A 12,554-nucleotide genomic window follows, 5' to 3' on the forward strand; every position below is an offset into this window, starting at 1 on the left:
TGAAAGTGGAGATTTATAGTTAAAAAAGGACATACATATTGATCTGTTTCTAATCCACACTTATCATATCGCTTCTAAAGATATGGATTTAATAACTAGGGTCTTATGGATTACTTTTATGCTACCTTTTGAGATTTTTGGAGCTTCAAATGTTTGGTCACCATTCACTTGCTTTGTATGGAACTGAAATAGTCTTCTAAAAATCTTTGTTTGTTTTCAGCAGAAGAAGAAAGACATACACATCTGGGATGGCATGAGGGTGAGTAAATTATGACAAAATTTATGGGTGAACTATTCCTTTAAAACGTGGAACAAATCAATCCAAAATACAAGAGTCCATTACCAGACAAAAAGGAGAAAAACATTGAAAAAATTATACTATCTGCGCTCCATACACAGAAAGTTACCACAACTGACAATTTGTTTTAACTTGGCACTTGCACAATCGATTGCATTCATTCACTTAGTGTTTTAATTGCATAAAGATACTGCAGATATGTCTGAGGTTTCCTTTATATAAAAAAAAAAAATTAGAATAATAAAAAAATTAGAACCTTTATTATTTCAGATATTCAATAATCCTACATGACAAGTCACCAGATGCTCACTGCATCACCTTCAGAAAATTATCATAATAGGTCAAAACTTAAGTAATGTAATGTAATGATGAGTTGTTTTTCTTTATTAAAGTTAATAACATGTTTTTTTTCTTTTTTTTTTTTTTTAAGATTACTTTTATTACTTTTTATTAGTAGTACGCCTATTATATTTCGGTAAATTAAATTAATGATAATAAGTAATTTTTTATATTTATTTATTGCCATTTATTCACATTTTTTTGCCAAAAAGTGTTTTCCAAACAATAGACAAATTTATGATTTCTTAATTATTTTTCAGAAAAGTTCATGCTTGTTTTGAAACCAGAGCGTCGCATTTGGATTACGTCATAATTCATGGCCGCTATTTTTTCTTTTTCAAGCATCGATGCTAAGTAATGTGTAGTTGTCATTGTAGGTATTCGTTGTTGATGCTGCTATAGGATCTGACACTGGTAAGAGACTATGCATTACTTTTTATTTTTGCAAATATATGTGGCGTGGAATTGACTCCATAGAACACGGTGTTGATTTGATATAGACTAAAGAGATTTGTTCCAAACGGCCTTAGCGGTTGTTATAAAAGTCCATGACCGTATTGTTTTCTATGAAAAGTAAAATGTTTTCTCGCTAACTGGCTTGAACAGCCATAGGCTTCCCATTCTCGTCTTGTCTTGGTCGATGTGTACTTTTTATATAAAGGAAATACACTATCAGATAAAGATTATTTCATATCGAGGTATGACTTAAGAAAGTCTTACGTTTCATCCTTATCAATAAAAAGTAAAAGTGCCTTGTTCAAGGTATACGAGGATGACAGGGGGGTTTAAAGGGCTGCTGCTGCTCTCTCTGTGTCTGGTGGTGTGGACAGTCCCAATAGATCGCAACGTAGACACCATTCATGAGGAAAAAGCAGAAGAGAATGTGGTAAGATTCGTCTCAATTCATGCTCTTTGGCTACAACAGACTCCTGGGGTTAAACATAAGTAACTTTTTCACCTTTACCCGGGTCTTTGCTGAATATGGTGTGTGCATGTTTCATAGGACACTGGTCTGTACTATGATCGCTACCTGAGGGAGGTGATTGAGGTGTTAGAAACAGACCCTCACTTTAGAGAAAAACTCCAGACAGCCAACACTGAGGATATCAAGGTAAACCACTGACTGTTGCCTTTGTGCATTGAATATTTTTATGGCATGTCTGCATGTAGCTATTAAAGGGATATTTCACCCAAAAATGAAAATTCTCTCAACATTTACTCTCCCTCATATCTTAAGATGTGTAAAACTTTTTTTTGCTGAACATGAACAAAGATTTATAGAAGAATATCTCAGCTCTGTAGGTCCATGCAATGCAAGTGAATGGTTACCAGAAATGTGAAGCTCCAAAAAACAGATAAAGCCAGCATAACATAATCCATATGACCATAATGTAACTTTTTTTTTTTATCTGTACAGGGATGATCATGATTTCATGCTCGATTACTCTTCCAAGTGCTTGTCTGCTTGTCTCATGCGCAGAGTACAAGATGGCGCAATAGGAGGTGCAATCAACTTTGAAATCATGATCACCAAGGAGACTGCTGTCAATATGTACAGTGAAAAAGGATTTACATTTTGGTCATATGGATTATGTTTATGCTGACTTTATCTGCTTGAGAGCTTGAAAGGTCTGGTCACCATTCACTTGCATTGTATGGACCTAAAGATCTTAAATATCCTTCAAATATCTTGTATTGTTTTCAGCAGATGAAAGAAAGTCATACACATCTGGGATGGCATGACGGTGAGTAAATAATGAATTTTCATTTTGGGGTGAACTATCCTTTTAATCTTGGATTAGGAATTCCTTCACTGGTTGATTTCCCTGAAAAGTGAAAAACTTTAAAATCAACATGGAATCATAATTGGCCCTATTTACTTTCATACATGGTTAATTGGTGCCTGGTATTCTCCAAAAAACATTTGTCTAAATCTTTCATCAAAATGTAAACTTGCTCCACCTCTGAAATGACTTTACTTTTTGGATGGCGTCACCAATCTTACTTGTATTTTAACCCCTCCCTCCAACCAGGTGTAATGAGGAGACAACTTTCCACAATTCAATGAAGTCCAGATGTAAAAAAAATCTAGTTCCGTCCTGTATATTTCCACGTTAAAGATGCATAGAGATACTTACTTTTAACTATTGATTGATCCTATGTGAAAAGCTGGGCTGCATTAGAAGCTAGACAATCCACTCTTCAAACAGAGTGTACCCCATATAAAACAACAAGTACAGGGAAATTAGAAAAGGTTGCATTGTAAACAACCAGACACGCAGTATGCATTATGTGTCCTCTTTTACTCTGAAACATATAACATTATGGAATAACAAAATGGGTTTTGAATGCAATATAATGTTGACTTTAATGGAAAATGCTGTCTCTCAGAATGGGCGCCTCAGTAAGGAGCTGGATCTGGTGGGGCATCATGTGAGGACACGACTGGATGAGCTAAAGAGACAGGAGGTGTCACGCCTCAGGATGCTGCTTAAGGCTAAATTGGACAGCACCAATGCACTGAGTGAGTGAGTGAGTGAGTGAGTGAGTGAGTGAGTGAGTGAGTGAGTGAGTGAGTGAGTGAGTGAGTGGTGGTGTAGTGGCTAAAGCACAAGGCTGGTAATCAGAAGGTCACAGGTTCAAACCCCACGGCCACCACCATTGTGTCCTTGAGCAAGGCACTTAACTCCAGGTTGCTCCGGGGGGATTGTCCCTGTAATAATTGCACTGTAAGTCGCTTTGGATAAAAGCGTCTGCCAAATGCATAAATGTAAATGTAAATGAGTGAGTGAGTGAGTGAGTGAGTGAGTGAGTGAGTGAGTGAGTGAGTGACGGACATCCTATGTATTACTCATGCAATCCTTCTGAGCAAGGAAATCTGTTGATGTAACTCTTATGCCTATGTTCATGCAAATTTTGTATGTGGTTGCAGGTGTTCAGATGGATCATGCCTCTTTGTTGAAGCAGTTTGAACATCTGGATGCTCACAATCAGAACACTTTTGAGGCCAAAGACCTAGAGCTTCTTATTGCCACGGTAACGTACATTCCTAACTTTAAAACACTATGCAACACTATGAATAGATAACAGGTTGAATAGAATAGAAATGAATAGAAAGTATTAGCGAGTCTAATAGGTTCTCATCGCTGTTAGTACTCGACATAATGTGTTCAGTGAATACTTGTTCAACAGCTTGGTTTAATTCAGGGTCCCAAATAAACATTTGGCAATTGCCAGCAAAAGCTTTGTCAAGTAAATAAAAACTTGCCAGTTAGCCAGTAATTTTATTAGGAACTGCAACGTAATATGTGGTTCATATCAAGACGTTTGACTCTTGCTAATGTAAGTGATGTAAGCAGTTCAAATCAAAGCACTGCCACTGGTCAAAAACATAACACAATTTTTTTTCTTTTGTTATTTCTTTCAGATTATATTATAAATAATTTACTTGTAATATATATTTTTTTTGTTTGTGTGTATGTGCTTATTTATCAGGCCACTAAAGACCTGGAGAATTACGATGCAGAACGTCATGAAGAGTTTAAGCGGTATGAGATGCTGAAGGAACACGAGCGGAGAGAGTACCTGAAAAGTTTGGACCAGGAGAAGAGAGAAAAGGAGGAGAGGAGAATTGAGGAGCTTAAAGAAAAACACCGGCAACATCCTAAAATTAATGCTCCGGTGAGAGAGAGAGAGAGAGAGAGAGAGTGAGAAAGAGAAGATAGACCTAGATAAGATGAAATCTATTTTGATTGACAAGTCCTCTTACTGTTCAAACTTATCTTTTTTATGTCTTTATCTTTTCAGGGTAGTGTGAATCAGTTACGTGAGGTTTGGGAGGAAACCGATGGGTTGGATCCACAGGAGTTTAATCCCAAAACTTTCTTTAAGCTGCACGGTCAGTCTTTTTATTTATCTGTTTTTTTATTTATTTTTTGTCCTCAGCTAGTCTGTAATCAGTCACTGCTGACAAAATGTATTTAATCTGCATCTCCTTATTAAGACACAAATGGCGATGGTCTGTTGGATGAACAAGAGCTTGAGTCCCTCTTCACTAAAGAGGTAAAGAGATTTTCAGTCTTTGAGGCTGGTGAATAATGACAATCTATTGTTGACAGTGATCGAGGCCTCTTTTGTGACATCACTGAATCTGCAATTAAGACTCTGGTGGGCTCTAGTGGCTGTTCTCACCTGTTCTCGTGAGTAACATGCCTAAAACACACAAATCCATGATGACTCTTGATATAATGAATATAATGGGCATATCAATTCTTATATAATTCTTCTTAAAGCTGAAGTGTGTAATTTGTGCAATTTCTAGTGGAATTTGAAAAGCTTTCTGAAGAATTCCACTCTGGTCTGGCCTGCAGAGAAAAAAATTATTATCAAAATATTACTACCTACAGTCTTGACCAACACAAAATAGGTGTCGTATTAAAGCTTAGAATCTGTACATTAGAATGTATGTAGGCATTATGACCAAAACTGAACAAGTGCTTTGAAATTTTCTGACAAATCAGAAGTGTTCCGTTTTGATCATTTATTAATAATTTTGCACTGCACATTTTATTGTAATCGGTAAAAACACAAAATGATAAAACAATAGCCACGTGTCATGTTGTTGGAAAGCTCTCATAGAGTAGAATACTATTAGCCTATTTGTTTTACTCACAGAAAAAAAATATAGTGAGTAATAGCTAAGTATATGTCTTTGACATACATATTACATGTAAACAGGTGTTGCTTATATGGCTCTTTTTTCACTTATATCTTAACATAACGGAACATAAAATGTCACATACAATTACTTGGAGGTGGCAATTATCTTTACAACACAGCCCACACACAAAATAATTGGATGCATAGATCATTAGATAATACACACAAAGCACAATATGCACACAGGACATAATGTGGTATTTGGCTAAAAACACGTTAGCTTTCCTGGATCAGATGACTTAATCGTAATTGATGTAGTATGTTGTCCAGCATCATGGAACACTAAACCAATCGTATTAGGATTTAGATTGCTGCAACCAGAGGTGGAAGTCATCCAGATATGGGCAGAGAGTATCTTTCACTCTAATTACTTATGGCCACCAGGAGATGGCGCCAAATACATGACAGACTCAGTGATGGCTCAAATGACGCAGAATGGAACTAAGCCAGATCTCTTTACTCATGCCTGCATGCTTTGGAGAGAGAGCATACCTTTAGTCATTGTATTTGCATGTGTAATTCTTACACATTTTGGACTTTTGGACATTTGGAGACGTTTTTGGACACTAGGATAATTCTTTTTGTAATGCTATAACATTTGATTGTTGTGTCGTATCTATATTACATTTTACTCGGTTGTAGGTGACGTGATGAAGCAGTTTTTTGGGGCTACCTTATTTACACCCAGAGAGATATAATGTCAAATCATAAAAATGTGAAAAAAAATGTTAAAAAAGTTTTTTTTTTTATATATATATATATATATTTTTTAGCAGTTTCTTAAGGCGTGGTCACACATACCTTTTGTACAGCGAAATTCTGCAGGCCAAAGTGGTGTGGGCGGATGCTTAGTGTGTGTGAATTCACCAAAAAATATCTGCCAAGCAGCCTTTTTTTATGCTGCACATCATGTTTTGGCAGAGTTAAGTTTAAAAGAAACTTGTCGGTTAACAAGGATTATATCCTTGTCCATTGTGTATATTCAGTTTAGCCGTGTACGAAGCACCACCAACTCAGAGGTCACTGCCAAACCAACCAACATCCTATTGGTCAATGCTGCGAAAGTTCGGAAGTCCATTGCGCGAAATTCACAATTGTGCAGATACCTATTGAGATGACTGTATTTCCCATGGAACTTCGCAGTGCAACGGTATGTGTGACCATGCCTTTAGGCCAAGAGTCTCAGAATTTATCATAATTTATATCATTTAAAAAAAACATTTGATTCAAGTTATAAGCCTTTAATTTTGGGTATGGCACTGAAGCAGGAAATCTTCAAAAAATGCCCTCAGAGCTTAAAAGTTTAAATAAAATTTTGATAGCACCACAATTTTTTCACTTTTTTCAGTGAAGGACTTCCTTATCCAAGATTAAAGGGATAGTTCACCCATAAATGAAAATTCTGTCATCATTTACTCGCCCTCATGTTGCTCCAAAGCCCACATTACGTTTTTCTCTCTCCATGGAACACAAAAGGAGAAGTCAGGCAGAATGACATCCTTAGTCACCATTCACTTTCATTATATGGAATAAGACATGCTATAAAAGTGAATGGTGACTGAGACTAACATACTGCATAACAACTCTTTTTGTGTTCCTCTGAAGATAATAGGAGATAGAATAGGACAAACTATTTTAACAGATAAAATAATACTCTTTACTTTTAATATGCAAATACGAATAACTGAAATGACACAAGCCCTTGCCTTTTGACATTGTTCATGTTGTTTTATTGCGCTATTATTGTTGTTGTAGCTGGAAAAGGTGTATGATCCAAAGAATGAAGAGGATGACATGATGGAAATGGAGGAAGAGAGGCTGAGAATGCGAGAACATGTTATGCAAAACGTAAAACCTTTTATCTTAATCATCTTTCTCTTCTTCTCTCTCTTCCGTTTTGTCTGTCTCTATCAGACTTCAGCTTTTTAACACTCTCTCACAATGTGTGGTGCAGCAGTGACTCCATCTGTTCTGTCCTTCATTTTCATAAGATGAAGAATAAGCTTGGTGATTCTCTTGTCTGCGCTGGTGTCTTTGTTTTTTTTGTTTTTAATTCAGTTCTCTCTTAAAAATTTGTAACTGCTCATTTTAGCTTTTTGTCCTCGCTGCAGGTGGATATCAATCGTGATAGGTTGGTCAGCCTGGAAGAGTTTCTCAAATCAACGGAGAAGAAAGAGTTTAACAACCCAAAGGAATGGGAGGTTAGATTTATAATGCAGTTTACATAACAAATTTGGCATTCAAAGTCTAATTTGAACCTGCAGATAATCAAAGAATTTAGGGTCTTGACAAATTTAAAACAAAGAAATATTAAGACAGAAAATGTATAAGAAATTTTGAAGAGTCTAGACTCAATCTAGGTAAATGATCAAATAAGAAAACTTGATACATTTACCATGTTATTGGATTTTTACAAAGTCAGATTTCCTTTCTTCCATTGAAGCACACAAGATGCTCTTTGGAACATTCTCAAATCATGCTGGGGTAACATGGATCATCAGGTTGTGGGGTCCATGCAAGCTTAAGTGCATGCTGCCAATAGTGCAAAAAGGGAACATACTAAACACTAAGAAAGTCTGAATTTCGTGTTGCATTTTCAATTCAGCTTTTCACTGAAACTGTAATGCTGATAATATAACATGTGAAAAGTTTAGCATTTTTCTAATATAGTTTTTTTCATAAGTGGACTCTGTCTTTTGAACAGCATTGTATGTCCAGCTGATGAAAGAGAAATGGTTTAGCCATACCTATAGTATGTGTGTCAGAAAAGGAGGATGTTTGAGAGAGAGTGAGGAGAGAAGTAATTATAATTGCCTTTATTATACTGGGTTTACATGGCAGTGTTTAAAGACTGGTGTTTTGTACGAACTCATTACCTTTCTAAACTTCTCATTCCAGACACTAGATGACACAAAGCCAGTGTACACAGAAGAGGAGCTGCAGCGCTTTGAGGCAGAACTTCGGGATAAGGAGGTGGATCTTGGGAGAAGGGCAGAGACGCTAAGACAGGAACAGGAACTTCTTAAAGAGAGAAGCAAAGCTCTGGAGGCTCAGAAAAGAGAATATCAGCAGGTAAAGAACATCAATAAATGTTGTCAGAGGTTCCTCGGATACAGTGCTTACCAACATATAAACTAACTTTAAATATATAAGTCAATTCCTAATAATCTAATAATTTTTTTTTACATTTTGGTTTAATATTATTTGATTTGATCTTTAATCAGGCAGTAATGGAGATGTCACAAAAACAAATGGAGCAACAGGCAGTTAACAGACAACCTCCCTCTGGGCCTAATGGCGAACTTCTGTTTCAACAAGAGATCCAGAAACCAACAAATGAAGACAGTCCAGGTGAGAATATATGAACATGAGTCCATGAATCAGGCTTTTGTTAAAGGGGTTAGTTCACCCAAAAAATAAAATACTCTCATCGTTTACTCACCCTCATGCCATCCCACCCAATGACTTTCTTTCTTCTGCAGATCACAAACAATGATCTTTAGATCTCAGCTCTGTAGGTCAATACAATGCAAATGAATGGTAACCAAAACTTTAAAGCTCCAAAAAGCACATAAATGCAGCATAAAAGTAATCCATAAGACACTAGTGGTTTAAACAATGTTCTCACCCATAACCGATTGGATCACTTTAGGAGACATTGATAAATCAACTGTTTATGCTGACTTTATCTGCTTTTTGGAGCTTCAAGTTTTGATCACCATTCACTTGCTTGTATGGACCTACAGCGCTGAGATATTCATCTAAAAATCTTCATTTTTGTTCAGCAGTAGAAAGCTAGTCATAAACATCTGGAATGGCTTGAGGGTGAGTAAATGTTGAGAGAAATATCAGTTTTGGGTGAACTAACCCTTTAACATAAATTAGCAAAATAGTTTTAGTTTGACAAAGAATGGTATTTAAACGAGGGATGATATTCATAAGGAATTTTATGATTCTGGTTCCGTTTCCAAATTCCAAATGTGGTTGCATAAAGATTCCATTAGCAATTCTTTAGTGCGTTTGAGGAAACGGCAAATAATTTATCCTAACTATTTACCTTAAAGGCTTTACTATATTTTATTATACATTCTGAACAAAAACAAACAATAGTATTTTGGTAATAATATGTTTAAAGAAAGCATTAAAGTACCAATTATTACAGTAAAACATTTCAAATGTTTTAAAAATCTGTATTTTTAACTACATGTTGTGATATGAATGACCAGTCAGTCTCATAAAGCTACAAAAGAACACTAACAATTCGTGGTTTATTTTGAGTCTGATATTACTGATAGCAAATTCTTGTAGTTCAGTGAAAGAGTCGTTAATTCAGAAACTTCTCCATCTGATTCAGTGAGAGAATGAGCCATTTTAGTATTAGAACTGGCTCATAAGAGTCCTTTTACTGTGAATCGAACTACACTGGTTGTGCTGAATGCATTTTCAGCAACATTCAGGATGACGCTATAGAATATAGAATGGATTTGTTTACTATTTTTTGTCATGGTGGAACCAGTCATTCTCCCTTAAAATATTCAATTCAGACTGCAAGCTCATAACTCGGCAAGCTCACAACTATTTTGCCATGATGCTGTAGATTGAACAGTCCAGGGACCTCTGTCAGACGGTAAAGAACTGTTAACGGAACCAAATGTCATTTATATCAATCTGTTCCTGTGTTTTTTTTTTTGTTGTTTTTTATAATAAAACTGGTTCTGAATCATTGGTGTTGCTTTAGTTACTTCATGCTTCAGCTCAGTAAGCAATGCTTGTAATTTCTTTCAGTGGTTAAAGTCCCTGTTGATCAGAATGGAGATGTTCAGAATAAGCTGCCAGCTGAGCCACCACAGAATCTGCTTCAGCACACTTCCTAACACACACTTCTACCTGCTTTTAACATGAAAGTACTTTGAGCCTTTATAGCATACTCTCCTCAGTATGCACTCCTCAAACCCACACTCTCATGTTGTCTTCTGCCTCAACCAAATCTGCTGCAATCCCTAAAACTGTGGTAAACTTAAAGACCGTTATAGTCTCTCATGGGAAAATGTATGCTTACTGTATTAGTTGATGTGAGAAGAGAAAGAATTCTTGGTAAATGTCACCTTTGCCCTGGTTTCTTTGTTAAGGTTTACCATCTTGATTTGCTTTTTAATGTGCAACAGTGATACTCGGAAAAAGCTTCAGCTTGTTTCTTGAAAACAATTTAATGATATAGTGTGGATCACAAGTTTTTCTTATATGAGGTTTATTGATAGAGTAGCACAAATCCATAAACCAAACATATGGAGCTTATTCATAGTGGCACCATATAACATTTCGACAGGAATACAAGGCTACGAGGAATAGACTTACAGTGTCTTCTATGCGTTGTACTGTTATTTAAATTGGTGTTGATCATACAGCTGACAAAACACTGAAAAAACCTCTTTCCAAAAACATTTCTTTAGACAAAAACTAAGAAAATTCGAGTTGGGAAAATTAGATTTGATCTAGGACATTTAAACAGCTTTATTCAGAAGAGATTGTAAGTCTATCCTTCACAGCCTTGTTTTCATTACTGTCAAGAAACTAAATATGGTGCTACTCTGAAGGGCTATTATTGAGATACGTGCAATGAATCTACTCTATTTTCTTGATGTAATACAAAATCCCAATAATTTTATAACAGTATTGTATTTCTTTCATTTAATAAATTATATTTAAAAAAAACTTGCCATTCGTTGTGCATATTACATTGTCATGGCACAATTTTAATATTGCTAACTACATCAGTTTCAGGTGTTAAAAAATAATGTGGGTTGCTTGATGTAATAAATACATTGAAGAAAATCTATGTGTGTGGCAGCATGAGACTATAAACTTTAAAACTGTGATCTTCAACAAATACTATCAAATGTCACAGGATAACTCAGTCCATATGTCTCTTAACTTAAATGTACTTTATTGGCGCCAAATGTCACTGTCAGCTATTCTGCATTTCTCTTTCAATAAGTCAATAAGTTTTTCTGCATCTCTGAAAACTCCCAATTTCTTCTTGTCTGTAATCTCTTTTGTTGTGACAGTGGCATTGTTCTGTGGTATTTACTGATTTGCATTGAGTGTGGTTTGCTCACACTCCTTGCCACATGGCACATACTTGCTGTAAATTCCATTCCAATTCTATCTGACACTACCTAACCCCAGTGACCTGGTTGCTCCGCCTCTTGTGCTGCAGCTGTCACCTTTCAATCACTGATGATGCTGCCATAGAAATGTAAATAATGTCCTTGCACTCAAACACAAGCATGGAGCTCCAAAACGAATGTTGTCAACATATTAAACCGTTCTCACAGAGATTGTTTACCTTATAGACAAGGTGTTTGCTAGTGATTACATCTGTCAAGCCGATTAGTGAGCTTATATTTAGCCATGTTGAGATTATCAGCTTCGGCCGATTAACAGAAGTGGTAATAGTACACTTTTAATTTTTTCCAAATATTTTGTGCATTTTGAGTGAATATTTGTATAATAAAAATTTGTAGAAATGAATGCATCTATTTTCTGAAAATTTTTGAATGTTTCATTTACCATTATATATTGTTATATACACATTATATTGTAGTATTTGTGTATGTAATATTCTCTCTCTCTCTCTCTCTCTCTCTCTCTCTATATATATATATATATATAAAAAATCACACACACTGGCAGCCAAAAGTTTGGAATAATGTACAGATTTTGGTGTTTTGAGATGAAATTGGTACACCAAAGTTGCATTCAACTGATCACAGAGGATAGTCAGGACAATACCGTAAAAAACAGTACCATCGCTAATCTAGACTGGCCTCATTTCCAGCATTTTAAACACCTTATCCTTGAGGAATCATGCTTAATTGATAATTTGGTACTAGAAAATCACTTTATATCAAACTCATTATATCAAACACAGTTGAAAGCTGTTTGATTCATTAAATGAAGCAGTCAGTGGTGCAGTCCTTGTGGGAAGAATTGCAAAGAAAAAGCCACTTTTGAAACAGAAAAACAAAAAGAAAAGTTTACATTGGGCAAAGAAACAGACATTGGACAACAGATAATAGGAAAAGAGTGTTATGGATCTTAACCCCATTGAGCATTTGTGGGATCAGCAAGACTGTAAGGTGTGTGAGAAATGCCCAAAAAGACAGCCACATCTATGGCATGTGTTACAGGAAGCGTG

General features: G+C 35.8%; 1 protein-coding gene across 1 annotated transcript; it reads left to right on the top strand.

Moving 5' to 3' along the window:
- The first annotated feature begins 943 nt into the window (after positions 1 to 943).
- Positions 944 to 11,876, top strand: nucb1 (nucleobindin 1). Its single transcript, XM_052139569.1, has 13 exons — positions 944 to 1,051; positions 1,400 to 1,523; positions 1,641 to 1,748; positions 3,029 to 3,161; positions 3,570 to 3,673; positions 4,133 to 4,318; positions 4,445 to 4,535; positions 4,641 to 4,699; positions 7,112 to 7,204; positions 7,468 to 7,557; positions 8,255 to 8,428; positions 8,581 to 8,707; positions 10,142 to 11,876. The coding sequence occupies exons 2-13, from the start codon at positions 1,410 to 1,412 to the stop codon at positions 10,228 to 10,230; spliced, it is 1,368 nt and encodes a 455-aa protein (XP_051995529.1). The 5' UTR covers positions 944 to 1,051; positions 1,400 to 1,409; the 3' UTR covers positions 10,231 to 11,876.
- Positions 11,877 to 12,554: the final 678 nt, after the last annotated feature.

The sequence above is a fragment of the Xyrauchen texanus genome, chromosome 12 (genome assembly GCF_025860055.1).
Source record: "Xyrauchen texanus isolate HMW12.3.18 chromosome 12, RBS_HiC_50CHRs, whole genome shotgun sequence".
NCBI classification, from domain to species: Eukaryota; Metazoa; Chordata; class Actinopteri; order Cypriniformes; family Catostomidae; genus Xyrauchen; species Xyrauchen texanus.